Raw genomic sequence first — 19036 nt, 5'->3', positions numbered from 1 at the left:
TTCTAGTGCAGCTGCTCCACAGGCCAAGGAAGCTGCAGGTCCTGCCCCCATCTCCACCAAGAGCAGATCCCCCGGAAGGACACTTGAGCAGGATAAACCCAGACAGGTTTGTAAAAGGACACAGAGCTTGGCTCCCACTTCCATGCACAGGGCTACAGCAGAAAAGAGGCAGCCTGGATTAAGGCACTGTTTATTAGTTATTGCTGTTAATTAATAGTAGTGAAGAAAACTCAAAACCCCAAACAGCTTCCATCCGCCTTAATGAGTTGTTAAACCATGGGACAGCTTCACTCCATCGGCCACCAAACTGGACTGTCTAGGAACACTGATCATACTGGAGGTAGAAATAGCTATAGCAGAGGCTCATCAATAAATAAGACTGCGATCCACCCCCACCTTTAAAGAAGAGCCAGGCTTTAAAGGTGCTAAGAGCACTAAGAAAAGACCCATCTCATAGGAATTTCCACTTCGTAAATGGAGTTTTTGTGGAGTCAGAGCCCCGTCTTATCCCCCTTTGGTTTCAGAGAAGGGGTGTTCCTAGTACAGAACATGAACCGTATTAGAAGTGCAAAATGCCTGAGCAGCAACCAGCGAAGAGGAGATGCATCTGGAGGATCCAGTCCTGGCAGAGGATGTACAGGAGAGCCCTGGGACAGGTCTCCACAGGTAACGGCATCAGGAGAAGGCACCCAAGTCAACAGCAGGCAGCGGAGGTCTCCAGTAGGCAAAGTGGCTGTAGTCTGGACACACCAGAGCAACACTCCCGCTCTGCCCCAGGGGAGGGAAGATCAGCTCCACCAGCTCCGACAGCCGCTCGTACCTGTGGGGGGAAGAAAGAAGTTGCTGTGGGGTCACTGGGGGTTTGTTTGCTTTTCTACCCCATGAAATACTTCTCTGGGATAAAGCCAGGTTAACCCAGAGGTGCCAAGGAACAAGCAGGTCACTTACGTAGACTTGTGGTTCTTTGTGAGCTCCTGGATCAGCTCTCCCTTGGGGTTGACCGTGAATATGCGGCTCTCTGGCAGGCCCACTTGCTTGTAAGCGTAGACATCCTACCCAAGGAAGGGCAGCAAGGGTGAGAGCTGTGGGAAGGCAACACCACCCCCCAGCCCCAACCGTCCCTCCTCCCCGGGAGACCCACTCACGCTGGCTCTGTTCCCAAAGGCTGCGTAGAAGGGCAGCTTCGTAGCAAACAGCTTTTGGATGTCCATCAAGCAGGCGATCTTGAACACCTCTGGCTTCTTCTCAATCACCTCCCTGCAGCACAAGACATGCACAGAGCAGAAGTCAGAGGCACTGGCTGGCCAGCACTACCTTCAGAAGTGATTTGAAGGACAAAAGTTATTTTGTGCATTGCAGGAGCTTCACCATAAAGCCCCAGGGAGGGCAGGCAGGTCCCCTGCTGCCTCCCATGAAAGACATCCTGCACCAAGGAGGCCAGAAGCAGATTAAGGTTGCAACATCCCTCAGCATCAAGCTGGGAAGAGGGTGGTGTCCCCAGGGACACAGAAGGTGCAGGGCTATGGAGGAAGAACGAACGTGGTACCTGTGGAAAGCAGAGAAGAGGCTGCTGGGGGCAAGCAGGATGGGGCCCCTGGGGAGGGCACAGCCCTGCTCATTGACCCATTTGAGGTAGCCCTTGGTGATGTGTGCCATGCCGATGGCTCTGGCCGAGCAGTAGAGGAACTTGTAGCCATTCCTAGAGAGAGCACAGGGAACTTTGAGCTGTGCCCTGCACAAAGCATCCTCCTGCTCCTCCAAAGAGGAAGAGGCTTAATACCTGGCCTAAGTCCAAACCTGTGCACCCCTTCAGCAGGCAGGGTGGCTTCATAAATAACAGGACAGATGTACACGCCAAAACAAATCCCTACCCACCTTGCTGCTGGGGAGCAGCACTGAAGGGGGGACTCCATACCACCCTCCAGGTCCTTCCCAGCAGCTGGACTCTCGTCTGCTAAGTGCCCTTTGCTGCTTAGTCCCTATGCACCCCACCAAGACACCCAGGCCAGCACCTTTCTCATCCCCTTTCAGGCTGCATGTGGCTGGACGCTGACCCCGCAGCGCCCCAGCAGCCAGCACGGAGGGATGGGCAGCTCGGGGACGATGCTCTTGAGGGCTGGGAAGTGACAGGAGGCAGCCGGGGTGTCAGCGGGGACAGTCCCAACCCCGCAGCCCCCACGTCCCGCGGGCAGCGGGAGCCCCGCGGCCCCCCCGGCTCCAGGACGAGCCATCCGCGGGCCCACAGTGCCTCTTAGTGGCCACAGGTGCCGGGAGCTGAAGGTCGGGATCCTCGGGGACCTGCTGCCAGCTTCCATTGGGTGTTGAGGGCAACATGGCACCTAGGGGTAGGGGGGCACCCAGAGAAGCAGCTGGCACCCAAATGCTGGGCAGACCCCCGTGGCACTGCTGCACAGTGACCCGAGGGCACTCAGCTGTGCCTCTGGCCTCTCAGGTGTGATCTCATGCCATCTCATCTTCAGTTCTTAGCTACATCTCCCCAGCAAAGCCTCCATCAACACACCCTCCTCCCAGGGAAGGCAACACAAACATCGGCTTTCACCCCAAAGCATCAGCCAGACAGCACAGCAAGCATCAGCCATCACTGACAGAAGAAAGTGAGGTTGTTTTGGCCAGCATTTGTAAGGACCCTGGCTGTGGCCCCCACTCAGCCTCTCCTCCATCATCCTCCCAGTTCCCCTATACCTACAGGTGGATTTTGTGGAAGAGCTTAGCAATCCCATGATGAGTCCAGTCTTTTCCCAGATGTGGCAAAATGTGGCCAAGAGCATCTGACCTAGAAGGAAAGGAGACCAGGTTAGGATGATCCAACCTGGTGCCAATCAAGAAGACAATGGGGTTTGTGGTCCCTCCTAGCTGCTTACACAAGCCTTTAAAAGGCACTTTCCCCTAACTAGGGGTTAAGGGGCATGGAGTAGGAAAAAGACCCTTTACTTGGTGATGGTGCCATCGATGTCTGAGATCACCACCTTGTCATCCCAGTTCCACAGGTAGATAGTGGCCTCACAGCGGCACGTGCCCTGGTACTGAGTTGTCACGCTGAATGCCACCTCGTTGGGGCCATCCTGCAAATTCAGCCTTCCCTGGGGCAGAGAGGGAACACAAGCGGTACACACCAGCTTCACACCACTACAAGGCTTGCCAGAGCCCAGACTGCCACCTGGCCAGGCCAGACACCCCAGGGTGGCCACCCAGGGCAAAATACTCAGATGCCCCAAAAAACACATGAGGTGAGGAGGAGTGACATCTCTGTTTAAGGGTTGTCTCACCCCTACATGAACGAACAGGCAGTGAAGGAGGAGGAGTAAAGGACATACGATTTGTTCAGAGGAGAGCCGCAAGGATTTCTTGTAAGTTGGCAGAGATTTCTGTGCAGGGGTGTCCGCTGCTAACATGTCGCCAGGGTGCAGGGCCTCATCATCACTGGATGATGCCCCCTCCTGCCTACACAAGGAATGGAAGAGCAGATTAGCTTTATTCTGCACACCATGGTTTTCCCCATGAGCACCAGGGATACCTGGAAGGGACCCAGGACAACCCACCCACCAGGAAACAGTCATGGAGGAGCTTGGCTGGGGTCAGCCAGGGCCTTAACTGAACTTTCTGCCATAATATTTAGGTAGACTTGGGAATAACTGGTCACTTAGGAGGAGGAGAGATCAAGAACACACACAGACTCCTAAAGGCAGCCTGGGAGGGAGGCACTCACCCCTGCTGAGCAGAGCTGGGCTGCAGCATTTCCACATTGGTTTTCCCTGGCCTCGGCTGCTGTGGGCAGAGAGCGGGGCCATCAGCACCTTGGTGCCAAGGGCAGGAGCTGCTTAGGCTCCCTGCCACCCAGAGCAGCCATACCAGAAGAGAGGTGGCAATGCACCCCCTGCCTTCATGAGGACATTGCCCCATGGAAGAGGAACCACAACCTGGTGCCATGGAGACCAGCAATGACATGTGCTGCCTGGGCGGTGGCATGAGGGGCACTTGACAAGAAGTGTCACCATTACAAAGTCCACATTACTGCACTGTCAGGCATTGTTCTGCTGCCCAGGCACTAACAGACCTGAGGGGACAGCAGTAACCTTCAGAAGTCACCTTGCCAACAGGTCCCTCTGTCTGCCCTTGTACTCAGGCCATTCCCAGGACCCTGCTGCTCTCCTACCCCCACCCCTGCCAGACACCGGAATGACTCCTGTGCCCTGGGGACACGGTTGTCACAGTCACCACTGCAAACACCTCCTCTGCTTGGAATTCTTTCCTCCTCCAGGAGAACCACCACCTGCTGCCTTTCTTGGGCATCTTCTCCTTCACCAGCTGGTCGATGGTGCTCTGTGAACACGGCAGAACACAGGATGAAGTCAGTGCTGAGCCGCCAACAGGCTAAGGAGACCCTTGTCCAGGCTGGTTTTCCTTTGCAGAATTATTCACAGGATAAGATGTGAGACTCCTGCCACATTGTGAGCTGAGATGGTTTTGGTGTGAAGGGTACAATGACTTATTCCCCTCATGCAGCTTGAGAAAAAAAGATCTGGATGCCTTATTCCATACAATCCCAGCCAGGTCTACAGAGCACTGGAGCAGGTTCATGTGGTCCCACACTACCAGGGCTCCTGGCTCTGCAAAGCCTTGCAAAGATACAAACATCAAAATAGGAGGTTTTTTGACAGGAAAGAAAAAAAAAAAAAAAATCTCTGCTCTCCAGGAATCAGTGGCACCCAGGTCTAAAAGCCACCCTGAGGTACCTCGAGGGAAAGGACAGCCCGCAGGGTTTGTGGGCTGGAGTGATGTTCAGCTCTGCCCCACACTGCCCACAAAGCCCCAGATGGGCAGCTTGGCCTCTTGCAGCCCCACTGCACTCTTCAAGCCTTGCTGAGAAGCGTGGGCAGTAAATGAGTTGTGCCACTCACCTCAGGAATGTTCCTCTGGAAAGCCTGCAGGGACAGGACCATGGGAGCAGCCACTGCCCAGTTGTAATACCTGGAAGAAGAGGGATGGGAACATCACTGCCCTGGAGCAAGGCGTGTTTCCAGATTGCCATCCTGCAGTGTGGCCAGAAAGTCCCATCCCACAACATATAACCATTCCTGTAGGAATGTGACTACTTCCCAGAAAGTGCTTCTGCATGGACAAAGGGGCCACAGTGGTCATCTTGGGATGAAGCAGCAAGAAGAACAGGCCACTCACTTCTTGTTGATCAGTATCACCAGGTTCGGGTCATAGATGAGTCCTGGATTCTCAGCAAACTGCTGATAGGAGATCATGTGCTCTATGAACTTCTCTGATGAGACAAAAGTTGTGTCATGGCACTGGTATACATAATGGGTTTCAGAACAGCATATTCTCCATCCCCTTCCACCTACCACGAGAGATCTGTCTGCTGCCCCCCAGGCCTCCACACAGCGACAGGGCAATTGTGGGCATCAAATCAGAGTCGGAATCCATGGGGATCTCAGTGGGCAAATCAGGTGGCAGCTGGACACACAGAGGGTTGCTGGGATCTGCCATAGGCTTTGAGCTCTGCTCCGTGTCACTACCAGCAAGAGAATAAACAGGGGTGACATCAGGCAATGGCTTAAGACATATCTCCATGCTTTGCTGCAAGGGAATTGCTCAGGAAGGTCTGAGCTTGGCCAGCTGGGGCAATCCATACCTCCTGGGGAAATAGAGAGCCACCTGCTCCTTGTCCATGTTGGAGAGGTCTTCCAGATACACGTCACTGGGACCCAGGTGAGGACTTCTTTTGATGGATCCTCAATGCACAGACAGAAGGGAGAGAGCTTAGCTGAACCCCCTTCCCAACGACCCCAGCATCTAATGAGAAAGTGAATAGCATTTTCCTGTGTCATATTCATATCTCATATAAAGAGGACACCTCTTTTGCTGCTTGAAAAGCAGCCTTCAATCAACAGCAACAAAAGTACCTTGAGACACTTGCACTGGCATGAAATCACATGCCAAGAGGACACAGAGGACAGGCCAAAGTCCTGCCTGTGTGCCTCTATGACAATCTGAAGGTGCCATTTGAAGTTAACACCATGCAAGTTAACACATTGTGATCCCCTTTGTTGTATAATGTCCCTTTTTCAGTGAGACAGTTTTGTCCTGAATTTATGCTGGCTGGAAAAGTGAGGCTGGTTAGGATAGGTAACCACATAAGACTCCTTAAATACACTGTCAAGGGAGACATACGCATGCTTCGCTCTGGGCAATTTTCCACCTGATTTGGCGTGCTCAGGACGAAGACATAAGTTAGGCCAGGTGCTGCCAGACACCTGAAGTTAAGATACGGTCTACACTGCTGAGAAATCTTCTAAGCACGTGAAAACAGAGACATCCAAGGATGGAGCTCAGGAAACAAAAGGCAAGAAAGCCCTCCCTGGGGATATGGAACCTGAGGAATGTTTCTTCAAAGCAAAGGAGCTGGTAGCAGATGGAGAAGGCAAACCAAACACATTGCACCTTGAATACCCAGGGCGATCGTGAAGGAGTCACACTGAATGAACAACCTGGTCCCTCATCCAAGTCGGAGGCGCCTCTGGGCTCCAACACCACTTCCAGCAGCACCAGTCACCCACTCACCTTGTCTTCTCTGGATTCCCAGCTGGGGCTCAGGGTCCTCTGAGTCCACCTGCCTCAGAGCAGCAGCTCCCTCAAAGGGCTCCACATCTGGCTGCACCTCTGGCATAACACTCCCACCTCCCTCCTGTTTCTCCTGTGGGGCTGAGGAGGCCTCCAATGAGTTCTCTGCCCCCACAGTGGGGATGTCCTTCAGTCTGGGGAGGTCATTCCCGTCCTGGGTTGCAGGTTTTGGCTCAACAACAGATACAGCTGAGGGATAAGGTACGCCCTGAGGTCCTGCTGGGCTTGGATCTCCTCTCAGACCTTGAGAGGTGGCAACAAAGTGGGTTGCCTCATCCACTGGGACCAGTGTCACGGAGACAGTGGCTGCTGCAGTACCAATGGTCTTTGTGGACTTGGCTGATTCAACTCGTTCCAATTTATTCACCTCAAAGAAAACAGAAGAACAGGTTTGAGGTTGAGAAGGTGCCCAAAGCATCAGGTAGAAGAGGACAACTCTTTTAAAGCTGTCTGGCCAGAGCTGCCTCCACATGCTACAGGTCTTTCAGACACCCCCCTCCCACCAGTTGCTAGAGAAGAGCAAGAGCAGGGACTCACCTGAGGGAGCCTTCCCCAAGTCCACTGCATGTGGGATTCAGCCCCTAAAGCAAAACTCTCCTGTGGTCTGATCTCCAGCTCAGAGTCACTCTTGGGAGAAGACGGATGGCTCAGGCTGGGGCTACAAGAAGAAAAAGTAATATGGCACCTCATCTACCCTACAGCCCCATGTTTTCCTATCACTGCATGGACATTTAGGGCCAAGAACTCTGGAAGATTGCTTTCCCACAGAGCCAGTTCTACTCCGTAAGACTATCACAAATGAGCAACACCTATGAGAAGCTGAGGCCCAAGGCAGCAAAGTGCTGTGCCACCAGTTGTCCAGAAGCAGCTCAGAAGCAGAGGCAGGAGAGCCCTGTAGACACAGGCTTCTTATGTCTGTGACCACAGCCACAAGTGTCCCTCATGGGCTCCAAGCTTTCCTTCAAGCACATCATATCAAGCCAGGAAAACCCTCTTCTCCTGACACCACCAAATCGCTTTTCCTTACCACCTTCCCAGCCACAAGGGAAGTCCCCTGCTCTCAAAGCTGAGCAGATCACTTCAGCTCTGTCCGTTACCTGTCCATGGAGGCCAGTTCCCCATCAGAGTAAGGGTGCATCTCTGGGGACTGCAACGACCCAGTTTCTTCTTTGGAGAGATCAGCAAAGGAGAAATACACTGAATCACTGCAGCAGAGAAAAGAGGTCAGTTCTGTTGCTCTCAGGCACCAGCCTCCTCTCCTGGAAAGCCAGCAATGCCCAACTTCACTATTTCCACTGGCTTTCTACTCCTCAGGAGGTTGGGGTCCAACTTGGAAACACCCTGTGATTCGGTACTGCTGGGCATCACCTAGAGGCTTGACCCACTGCATCCCTCTGCCCAGAGCAAGCAGCTCACCTGTGGGCTGGCAGCTTGCATGGCTCCTTCACAAACATCTCACTTTTGGACTCCTTGCAGGCTCCTAACTCTGAGTCTGAAACCTCCTTCTTCTTGGGCTTCCTCCTGCGTCGCCTCTTCTTGCGCAGGGTCCCTTCAACGCTGCTGGTCTCCTGTGCATGAGAGGGCTGAGCAGCATCCTCCGGGCTCTCCTCCATGGGGATGGGAGATGTACAGAGACGGGCGGGGATGCTGCCCTGCAACATGGATGGGAAGAGCCCATCAGCTTCAGCATCACCCTTTCCTGGCAGCTCATGGCTCTTGTCTATGCAACATTCATGACCAACACCACTGAGCTCTCAGCTTGGGGGTGGTTTCATGGTTAGACCCAAAAGGAAAGGTTTTGTACATATGACATGTGAATAAAAAATTTTTAAAAAGGCAGAGCTGCCCAGCCACAAGCTAAAGACATCTTTAACGCGGGCAGGAGAGGCAGGCAGGAGATGGCACCACAAGACCATAATTACAAAGGCAGCAAATGGGATCCAGCTCTAGACCCTGCTCTCAAACCCAGCCCAAGTTCGCAGCAATGACAAGTCAGCCTGGGAGAAAGCTGCCAAGATTGCTGGAGGCCACAACCAGTCCCATCCTGCTTCCCAGCGGAGCAGGCAGCCTTCCACAGCATCTGGCTCCCTCCCATCCCTGTCACAAGATCCCCCAAGAGGCCAAGCTCTGAGATATCTGCCCGGCTGGCCAGGAGCCATGCCCATTGATGGAGGCCAGCCTGGAATGCACATATTTGGTCTAATGCTCCCTCAGGGTGCTCCAGTGCTCAGATCCTCCACACTAGTTGCAAGGTCCTTCAAGGAGGAACCTTTCTGGACACACAGAACATGAGAGGGGATAATTGAGTCCCCCTGGGGAAGAAGGGCAGTCCAAGCCTGGTCCTTTCACCTCAAGCCTGCACTTCCAGGTGGTCACAGCAGGACAGAGACCAGCAGCACCTCTTCATCACCAACCTCATTCTCCTCTGACTCCTGGACGAAGAAGGCCTCTCCATTGTCACCCAGCTTCATGTGCAGGTCCACAGGCTCCCCATTGATTTCAATGTCAACCTGGCAAGGGGCAGAAGCAGCCTGTCCATCTGAGCCCACCCACCCATCAGTGCACAGGGAGGGGACAGGCTGGGGTTGCTCGCAGGACTGACAGTCACCCAGCCTTTGAGGTGAGGGACTTCTCCCAATTTTCCCAGGAAGAACAGTCCTCCCTGGAAGAGGATGGGTTCCATTCAGGGGCATCCCCTCCAAAAATTAGCAACCACCTCTTTCAACAGGGCTCCCATTCTCTTCCAACAAAGTTCTTCCATAACCTGTGGGTTCGATCTCCGAGGTCTGGAGACACCAGAGAGGAAGCACAGTCGCAGGACAGGCATCACTTACCACCTTCTCCTTGGAGCGCAGCACACCCAGCTTCCCGAAGCGCACGTGAAATGGGGAGCACTGGAAGGAGTTATCGGGCTGTCTCACCACGACCACATCGATGCAGCCCGTCAGGGTGGCGGGGTTCAGACCCTGGTATAGCTCCTTCATCGTGACAAAGACGGTCTCAGCAAGCTGCCCCACGTAGTTCATTGTTTGAGACTGCAAGTGAGAGACACAGATATACTCGGGTACAGAAATAGGGCTACAGCAACTAAGTGCAACATGAATTCTATCAAGGAGAGCCATTTCAGAGCTGCAAACACAGCCCCATCAGGAGGACAGGTAAACCTCTAGGGAAACTGAGGCAAATGCATGAAGCGTCTTGATGGAGATCAGCCAGGGCCTCTGTGAGCACCAGAGAACAGGACAGAAGACGGGGCACCAGTTATTGCATCCAGCTTGAAGGAGAGAAATCTTTGTCATTGGGATGCACCATCTCACTTGCCTCACGGGAGAACAAATACCCCCCCTGCCAGCTGTCTCCTGGTCAATGCATTGAAACTCCTAGAGTATTTCTCACAGATCTGCATTGGGGTGTTGGTCCCAGCTCCTGGGCCAGAGGAGCTACTTGCTCCATTTGCTCAGCACTTGGCATCAGCAGGACAGTGGTCTTGGTGTCCATACATCACAGCAGAGACCAAGCACAGCTTCCAGAACTGTTAGCCCCACACCCCCGCCTTGCCCCAAAGAGAGGATGAGGACACAGAGTGATCACTTGAGAAGGACCACAGATGAACTAAAGGAAACCTCTTGTGCCAGCAGCATGATCAGCTGATGGCATGGTGTCCCTGGGGGCTCTCAGCACAGCCCCCAGCACACACCCAGCCCAAGGGGAGACTGGTGAGAGTTGGTTCCTTACCCAAAGGAATGAGCACAAGCAGGTGCCACCCGATGAACCCTCTGCCCCTGCAGCCACCCAGCATCCCTGATCTGTTTTGCACAAGCTCAGCACCGTCCCATTCCCAGCCAGCCTTCCAGGAAGCCGGCCTGCACGGGGACACCTCTCTATGTCCTGTCCCCCCCTACCTCTCTGTGATGGCCAGGAATAAGCCCAAAGCCCCCTCCGGGGGAGGCTGCAGGGAAACTCTAGCTGGCTCTCGAAGCTTCAGTGCCTCCATCAGCTCTGCTGCAAGCGGGACCAGAGTCACGGGGCCACCCACTAACCTGCTGAGCCCAGCTTTCCTGGGCATGGCTGTCGGGTGGGCAGCCCTCCAGCTGCCTTCCCTGCTGTGCCACAGAGCCCAGCAGCAAGCAGGAGAGGGTAACTCACTGCAGAAGAGGGGATTTTTGGAGAGAAGGAACAATCAGGCTGCTCCTGATGCTCCCAGGGTAGCACTGATAGGCTCCTGGCTGGGACATACGTCAGGCAGACCTAAAGAGTGCATAGGGGAAATCCTGGGCATAGAAACCTGCACGGCCTACGGTGTTCAGAAAGAATCCCCAGGCACAGCCTCACACTGAGTGGCACCTTCACAGTAAGCACATGGTGCAAGGACACAACACAGTGCTGCAGCCACACAGAACAGGCTGCTGAGCATCTCCTGCCAGGGCGACATCCCCTCTGCAGAGCCAGCATCCCCCCCAGGGGACATCATGTCCCCTTGCCTCAATGCACAGCTGCTCCTTTCCTGGGCATCTGCCTGCTCAGCCCCAGAGCTCAGGACAGAGGGAAGAGAACAGCTCTGGTTCACGTGTCTCTCTGGAGAGAGATTAATAGGTGGACAGGGCAGGAGAAAAGGTTTTCAAAGTCACCTCAGGGACACCAAGCCACGTTCAACAAACAAACCCTGTAGAGAAAGGGGGCACTCCCACACCTCAACCACAGGAGAAGCAGGATCACAGCCCTTCACCATGCAGCCCTAGCAGAGGGAGCAACCCTCCCCGATGGAGGCAGCACAGCTCACACCCACATCTCCAGCTAAAAAGCCTCCCCAAATACACCAGATATTTTGCTAACAGCAGCCTGCTCTGCTCCTGACCCACCCCACAAGCAGCACAACCTTCCCACCCTACACACCCACACCACAGACTGCCCAAGACCTTTCCCATTACCTGGACAGCTACAGGACCTCAGCAACTCCTCAACTTTGGTGCAACCAGCCCAGAAGCCCCAGGAGCTGCTCTCTGCCAGAAGGAACGCTCAGCTCCTCCTCTCCCCAACACTTCCTTCCTCTCACCTGAGCAAGGGGAGGGCCCTGCCTCCCAAACAGCACCCAGTTCCCACATCGTGCCTTCTGCTGAGCCTATGAGGGCTCCTGGGAGGCTGGAGGGTGGATCTGGGGAGGCAGCTTACACCTGCATGGAGCAGCTGTGTCTCATTGCAACCAGCTGGTTTGCTCCAGCACCTCTGGGCACAGCTGCCGACTGCCTTGCACTGATGCAAACCCTTCCTCCCTCCTTCTCCATCCAACCCAGCATCCCACAAGACCACTGCAGCCTGACCACCCAGGCTGGAGTTCTCCAGCTGGGAAGGTGATTCCCCAGCACCCTCTGCTGAGTTTTGGGGTACTGTGGCTGCACAAGAGTTGGTGGCACTTTAGGGATAAAAGTTGTTCTGCTGGTATGTGTGCAGGGCTCTCTCATCCCACACTTGTAGAGTTGATGTTGCTTTATGAGAGTAGGGAAGTGTAAAAGCTGGAAGATGGTTGTTTAGGATGTTTTTAGTCCCTGAGGAGAAGGGTCTAAACCATCCAGCTCGGTCACAGCTGATGAGCTGATTTGCAGAAATGCCACAGCTCATTCCCAGGCAAGCCCCATTACCTTCCTGTGCCTCGGTTTCCTCAGCTGTACCACACTGGTAAGGTTGATGGCAGTGGGAGGTATGGAAACCTCCCCATGCCCCTACAGTGCCAAGCACAGCCCAGACATGAGGTCCCAGACCCAATATGGGAACTCTCCTAAAGGCTGTGACAAACCAGCTGAGGAAGAATGCCTGTTTTCCAGCAGCTTAATATTTCTGAGAGCTCTAACCCTGGGTGAAATTGGACTGGAAGCAGCTATTGTGGGTGGCCAGGCACAGCTGCGGTCCCCATGGAAGGTGGGCTGGTGCCAGGCAGCACCAGCACCCCAGGGGGGCTCACAAGCAGCACGGGGTGGGCGGCTGCCACCAAATCCCACAGCCAGGTCACCAGACACTCACCCAGGGTGGGAGAAGCCTGCTCTAACCTCGGTATAGACATCTTGGGATGTGACATCTCAGGTGTCTTGTCCTTGTCATGGCATCTTAGACCAGTGCTCAGTGATGCCACCACAATGGGTCTCACCCAGGGCAGTGGTTTGTACCCTGCAAACCCCAAGGCTGGAACACAAAAGCAAGGACAAATCTAGCCTGCAGATGCCTGGTCAAAAATGGACATTTCAGCAGAGAACACCATTTCTTCCTTAGCCAGCTGAATGCATCCTCAGTTGAGCACAGAGAAGGCAAAGCCAGCACAAGCTCAGCCTTGTGGTGGCTCCAAGCCCCCATCCTCTGGGCACAGGGGTGAGCACTTGGCACTCGGGTACCCTGCAGAAGTAGCTCCCCCATCACTCACCTCCAGTGCTCCTTGCTCAGCTGATTTTCTCCACTGGCCCTCACGTCCAGCTCCCAACACCCTGGGCTTTGCTTGTCTCCCAGCGCCCCTGCAGCAGATCCCCAGCTGGACCGCAGCCACCCTTGGTGATGTCTGTACCTCCCTCTGTGCTACTCTGCAATCCAGCCCCACAGCATTTTACTTACCTCTTCTCTCCTTCTTCCTCCTCCAAAAAGCTTAAAGCACTTTTTAATTGCCATGGTAATTCTTCACAAAGCCATACAATTATTCTTGGTTGTTGCCAGCTGCTTTTTGTACCTCCTCTTGCTCCCCCACCCTTTTTTTTTTTGGAAGGTGGGCCCTGAAGATCCATCACTCCCTGGGCTTGTAACTGTGAGCACCCCAATATCTCCGTGCACCCTCTGTATCCTCCCCCCAGGGCCTGCTCCAATATCAAGAGGTTTTTTTCCCTCTTTTGGGAACTCTACAACCCACAGATGTTTGCAATGAGCCTTTGCAAAACAAGACGCCTTTTTTTATTAGTCAACCGAGATACAATATTTTCAGCTCCCTGCATTCCAATGGAAAAGCAAAGCTCACAGCCGCCTCCATCTTGGCGGCTTTCATCCTGCATCCCTGCCGCTCCTCCCATCCCAGTTTGCAGCCTTTGCCCCGCGTGGGGCAGCAGCACAGGCAGCCGCAGGGCGCTAGAAGCCGTGATCCCAGTGTTTTCAGTGCCTCTCCAGGAAAGCTCCATCCATCCACTTGGCAGTCGGGAGCACCCCAGGCAGGCACTGCCCAAGAGACTCCTAAATTTTCCTCTGTCCCAGAAAAAACAAGTCGCATCTTCAGTCACAGGGTGGGAAAGGGGACAAGCTGTGTCAAAGACGGGCTTGTTTTTCCCCTTCTTTGTATTTCAACAGCTGCTGCAAATGAGCCAGGCCACAGCCAATTCTTCAGCTGCCTCCAAGCTGGGGGCTGGTGGGGGTTTTGTCTCCTCGCTTGGTCATCACGTTATTTCGCTGGGATTTTCCCAGCTGCTTAAACTTGTCTTTGAGCAGCCTGGCAGTCCCTCAGGACACCTCTCCTTGATTCCCCCCCTTGCTGCCTGCTTGTTTGTGGGCCTGGGGTGAAATGTCTGGAGTGAGGATGGATGATCCAGCTGCAAGAGAAACCTGGGAAGCCAGCCAACCCGCCTGCCTCCATGCTGGCTGAGACCTGACACAGCTCGGCTCGGAGATGCTGCAGAGGGGCAAGAAGTTCTACAGGACCAGAGGGGAACAGAGCTGATGGAAAGGGTCTTGGTTTGCGGTGCAAAGTGAGGCTAGGATGGCGACTATCCTTCCAGCCACAGTGCCCACCCAGTAGTTAGGGACACCAGTCCTGTTTGATGGCTGGAAGCCCACCTTGTGAGGCACTTACTGCAGGATCTAAATCCTCTTCCCACCCCTGAGCCAGGGAGTCACGTTCTCCTGTTCCCTTTCCCATACTGGAAGGAAGCTGTAGGGCATCATCTTGTAATGGCCACTAGCCTGGCCCATTTCTCCCCAGGCCTGCCCAGTACTTCAACTTCAGTAGTGTCCCACTTACACTGGGGTCTCCTGAGATGCTGGCAAAATCCCAAGGCTGTGACACAAAATGCAAAGATGCCTTTTCCTGAACGCAGTGCGCCCCTTGCAGCCACCCAGCAGGATGCTGCAAGCACCAGATGCTGGGTGAGAGATGGCCAGAGCCACTGAGTTTATTGACCTGTGTGCTCCAGACATGGGGCTGACAGCTGTCAATCAGCCCAGCAAGTCCAGGGTCCCTGTGCCAGGCAGGGACATGTTCCTGCTGCTGGCAGGGCTGGCATCCCCGACTGACATCCCTCCACTGCGACCCTCCAGGGAATTCCTGCCAGAGGTTGGGATGTGAAAGGGCTTTCCCGTTACCAGGGCCCCTTTTCCCAGCAGAGGGACAGCTTTCCAGAGCGGGGGAGCACATGGGGAAGCCTGGCAGAGCTGCCTGCTCCTCTCAGCTGGCCAGGCAGGGGCTCCAGTTTCCTTCCCCGGATCAACAAAGAGCTGCAGAGACTTGTGAAAGGGGTGATTCAGCAAAAGAGGACAAGAGAGGCAGAAACACCAAGTCAGCACAGCTGGATGGAGTGAAAATCCCATCTCCTGAAAGCCGCGGGGAGCAAGGCTCAGGTGTCCTGCTCCCTTGGGGAGGGGGCCAAGCCCTGGCTGCCAGTGCCGGCCCTGGAGCCAGAATACGACAGGAAAGCAGTGGTGGTGCCTTTATTTTTCCTTTCCCCTTCCCAGAAAGATCAGGTCAGACTGGCCTGGCATGCAATGGAATGGGTGGGAAAGCCATTTTGCCTGAAGAGGAGGAAATGCCACCCTCAGTGGCCAATCACAAGCATTGAAAAAGCTGAATTACAGTCACAGGACCGGTCAAAACCCACCCATTCTGGTTCGTAAACATGCTCTGCTGATTTGGCTCCTAGTCTCTGACCTGTTAAAAGTTCAAGTTTCTTCCGTAAACACAAAGGGTTCAAGCTTACTTAAAAAGAAAGACCAGAAAGCTACAATTCCCACACAGCCCTGTGGCTCCAAGAGCCAGGGCTCACAGAGAAATCCAGCTGTGCTCTGAAACCAGGAGAGCTGATAGCCCCAAGCACTAAATCATCCTGAAAAAATGAAGTCTCTGAACCTGCTGAGAGCCCTTAGCCTTTTTATCCCAGCTGCCAAAAATCCAGACCCGCGCTCTAAAGCCAACAGCTTTAGATAAGTGACATCGTAGTTGTATCAACGTAACTGTGAGCAAAGTTCCGAATCCAGGACAAGCGGGATGACGTGCACGTTTAGGCAGCTGGAAAATCCTTCATCTTTTGTCCAAAGCTGGTGTCTTATTTCGAGACAGACAACGTTTCTAAGCCACACTTTATTTAAAAAATAGCCTATGTTCTGTTCGATCCCCGACCTGGCCATAGCACACTTGTCACTAAATGCTGCCCAAGCCCTTGGGGTGCAGTAGTTTGGCCACCCCAAGCGCATCTCTCCAGCCCGGGGAGCATAGCTGTGGCCGTGCAGCCCACGCGTGACCCACCATCCCCTCCCAACCCTGCAGAGCCGGTTCAGCTCCCTAAGCCGGCAGGAGCCACCTGGGCTGTACCAAGATGCAGAGCTGGGACACCGAAAAGCTGTGATGCGACAAGAAGCGGCAGGGGGGCAGGACCCTCGTACGCACAGGACACCCACGGTGCTCGGTGCCCGCTGCACGGCCACGCCATCCTCCCCCGTGTCCGGCTGCACACTCACCATCATCTTCCCCGTGTTTGGTGCTCAGACCCTGCTCATAGCCCCGGTGCCTGGTGCCCGCACCCGGGTGCCCGGGACACCTTCCAGTGCACGCACCTGCTGACCCGCCCGGGGCACGGACCCGGTGCTCACGGTGTCCCCCTCGCCTCGGTGCGTGCACCCACCGCACAGCCCCGATACAGCCGCCCGGTGCTGGCGCTCACCGCCCTGCCCCGCGCATACACCCGGTGCCCACTCCCTGTGCAGGCACTCGCCGCCTTTCCCAGTGCCCGCTGCAGACGTCCGGTGCAGGCACTCGCCGCCTTCCCTAGTGACCGGTGCAGGCACCCGTCACCCGCTACAGTGTAGGTGCCCAATGCTCGCCGCCTCCTCGGTGCACACACCCGGGCCAAACGCTCACCGCCCGCCCCGGTGCAGGCGCTACAGCGAACACACAGCCGAGCGGGGCTGCACCGCCCTCCCCGGTCCTGATCCCGGTCGCGGACCCGGACCCGGTCGGGGACCCGGACCCGGTCGCGGACCCGGACCCGGTCGCGGACCCGGTTCCGCGCGCGCCGCGCGCCGCGCGCAAGCGCACGCCCCGCCCCGGTGACGTCACCTCCCCCTCCCGCCCCGGCGATGGAGCCTGGCTAATGCCGGTGTGTGTCGCGCCCGCCCGCCCCACGTTCCCCCCGCCCCCCGCCGATGCCTGCGCTCGGCGGCGCCCGCCCGGCCGCCCCGCTGCGCCGTCCGCCCCGCCCGCCCCGCGCTCGCCGCCGGGGCCGGGGCCTCCGCCGGACCGCGCCGAGCCGAACCGCCACGGCGGCCCGGGGACCTGCCGCGGGTGAGTGCCGAGCGCCCGGCGCGGCGGGGAGGGTCCCGCGCCCCTCGCCTCGCTGCCGTGCCGCGGTCCCGCCCGCTCCCCCGGTCCCGCGGGACCTTCCCCGGGGACCGCGGAGCCTGGGCAGGTGCAGGGGGCCGGGTGGGAGGCGCTCCCGCGGCCACCCCCGCCCTGCCGGGCACCCACCCGAGGGTCGGGACACGCGTGTCGTGTGCTCCCCGCCCCGCCGCCGCCCCGGTCCGCCCAGCCCTGCCGGGGAGCCGGCGAGCCGCGCTGCTCTTTGCTGCCATCGGCTCTCCAGAAATTGAAACTTACATTCAAAGAAATTGCATTAAAAATCTGCCGGCCCGGCCGCTGTGTGAGCGCCCGGCTCCGTGGGGCTGCCCGGGACTCGGCTGCCTCTCCGTCACATCGGTCAGTTTTGTTTTGGTTTTGTTTTTTTCTTTATTCTGGGTCTTTAGAGGAAGGGAAGTCTTTTTTTCCAGCCCTTACTGGCTGCTTGCTCCGGGAGCTGAGGGGCGGCAGACCCCACTCGTGTCGCAGTTGGGGGTAAGGGGGCTGATCACGAGTGGGTTTTTTTGTGGCACCTGGCATTGTCGGGCCCTGGGACAGACCGGGATGTGGGCAGACAGCATCTCCCTCATCACACAGGTAGGAAAACGGAGCTGCTGCTAAGTGACGTGCCCGAGGCCATGTAGGGAATCTGTGGCAGAGCTGGGACTAAACCCCATATTGCTCTGGGCTAATGCCCCGCTCAGTGCTTTCCTGGCTTGGCTGGGGACAGTGGTTTAACCCCATCCCCTCGGGCTGTGGGGGTAAAGTCCTGCCTGGGTTATGCCAGCTCCTAATCAGGGCTCCTGCGGTGGCAGCCGGGCGTGTGGCCAGGTGCCAGCGGGCTGAGGCCTCTCCGCTCCGAGCGACGGATTTGGAGAGCGGAGGCGTTTTCGTAAGGGAGATACGGGTCCTGGGCTGAGAGTGGGCATGAGCCCCTCAGGCATCGTGTTTGTTTGGCTGGCTGGTGTGTCTGTGTGATTGTACAGCTTGTGCTTGGGGTTCGACTCCATCCTTCGGTTCGGGGTGTGCTTAGTCTGTGCCCTCAAAACTCAAGCCATAAGGTTTTTCTAAGGGTTCTTCTAACCTGGTTACAAGATGGGAAACTTTTGGGGGAGAGGTAGATGGTGGGAGAGGGGCAGGTGGTGTAGATGATGTGTCTCATTAGGCTGACGGATGTACCTGGATAAAACCCATGCACAACCCCTTCTTGAGCTGTGTTCTGCCCAGCACGGGTCCGGCTGGGCAGGGAGGGTTTCGGTGCTGCTCTCCCTGACCACCTACCCTGGCTGCAGTCCCCAAATAAGTGTCATGGTGTCCTGAGGAATGATTTGCTATGGATAGGAAGCCAGAAGTTTACTTTCTTATCTGGAACAACTTATTCTAAACTAATTTCTCTTTAAGAGATGATGAGGAAGAAAAAAAAACCAGGAGATCAGAATCACTTTATTTACAATAGAAGAAAACAGCAATTTAATGATAACTTCTATTATTAATAACTAGGTTGGGTCAGTGACCTTGGTGTATTTTACAACTTGGGATGTATAGCTGAGAAGAGGGAGCAGACTGTTCCAGTCTGTTTATTGTTTCCTCTTAGTTCATCCCAGTAGCTCACAGCACACAGATGCCCACACAGTTTTGGAGCCCTGACCCACCTTTGAGGATGAGAAAGAGGAGGCTGTTAGATTTGATTTTGCTTCATATACAGCCTAATCTGTAGCTTGTGTTAATTATAGTATTGATGGCTTGGGGTTTAGCATAGTTTTTTCTGACAGGGCTCAGCCTCAGCAACTCTTGCTACTGGAAGAAAGCTGTAGTAACTTGAAC

The 19036-nt window shown here is 55.5% G+C and overlaps 2 protein-coding genes across 6 annotated transcripts in view; one reads left to right on the top strand and one right to left on the bottom strand.

Moving 5' to 3' along the window:
- Nucleotides 1-174: 174 nt before the first annotated feature.
- LPIN3 (lipin 3) lies at nucleotides 175-11683 on the bottom strand. The gene is made up of 20 exons (XM_071815636.1): nucleotides 11580-11683; nucleotides 9486-9686; nucleotides 9066-9161; nucleotides 8068-8303; nucleotides 7749-7856; nucleotides 7189-7309; nucleotides 6592-7018; nucleotides 5663-5762; nucleotides 5373-5542; nucleotides 5197-5290; nucleotides 4920-4989; nucleotides 4249-4341; nucleotides 3728-3786; nucleotides 3336-3462; nucleotides 2953-3101; nucleotides 2708-2794; nucleotides 1547-1699; nucleotides 1146-1257; nucleotides 949-1052; nucleotides 175-820 (listed from the first exon to the last, which is right to left on the bottom strand). The coding sequence occupies exons 2-20, from the start codon at nucleotides 9675-9677 to the stop codon at nucleotides 676-678; spliced, it is 2643 nt and encodes an 880-aa protein (XP_071671737.1). The 5' UTR covers nucleotides 9678-9686; nucleotides 11580-11683; the 3' UTR covers nucleotides 175-675.
- Nucleotides 11684-17030: 5347 nt separating this feature from the next.
- The window catches only part of ZHX3 (zinc fingers and homeoboxes 3), a 45034-nt gene continuing 43028 nt past the window's right edge, over nucleotides 17031-19036 (top strand). For 2 of the 5 annotated variants that reach the window (XM_071815701.1, XM_071815696.1), the window contains exon 1: nucleotides 17597-17809. The gene's annotated coding sequence lies outside the window, so the exon portion shown is untranslated. Of the gene's footprint in view, nucleotides 17162-17299; nucleotides 17573-17596; nucleotides 17810-19036 lie in introns of those variants that run through there. The other 3 variants (XM_065849800.2, XM_071815700.1, XM_071815698.1) reach the window with 3 other exon arrangements.

This window comes from Patagioenas fasciata, chromosome 16 (genome assembly GCF_037038585.1).
Source record: "Patagioenas fasciata isolate bPatFas1 chromosome 16, bPatFas1.hap1, whole genome shotgun sequence".
In the NCBI taxonomy this organism is placed as follows: Eukaryota; Metazoa; Chordata; class Aves; order Columbiformes; family Columbidae; genus Patagioenas; species Patagioenas fasciata.
The sequence above is the reverse complement of the archived record's forward strand: the minus strand, read 5'-3'. Positions and strand labels throughout refer to the sequence as shown.

What these genes read in the sequence shown, in the direction of transcription:
- LPIN3 (XM_071815636.1), bottom strand. Translation starts at nt 9,677, where the DNA reads ATGAACTACGTGGGGCAGCTTGCTGAGACCGTCTTTGTCACGATGAAG. An exon ending in GGGAATCCAGAGAAGACAAG is followed by an intron (nt 5,763 to 6,591) that starts GTGAGTGGGTGA and finishes CTGTGCATTGAG; the next exon opens with GATCCATCAAAAGAAGTCCT. An exon ending in GGCTCTCCTCTGAACAAATC is followed by an intron (nt 3,102 to 3,335) that starts GTATGTCCTTTA and finishes TCTCTGCCCCAG; the next exon opens with GGAAGGCTGAATTTGCAGGA.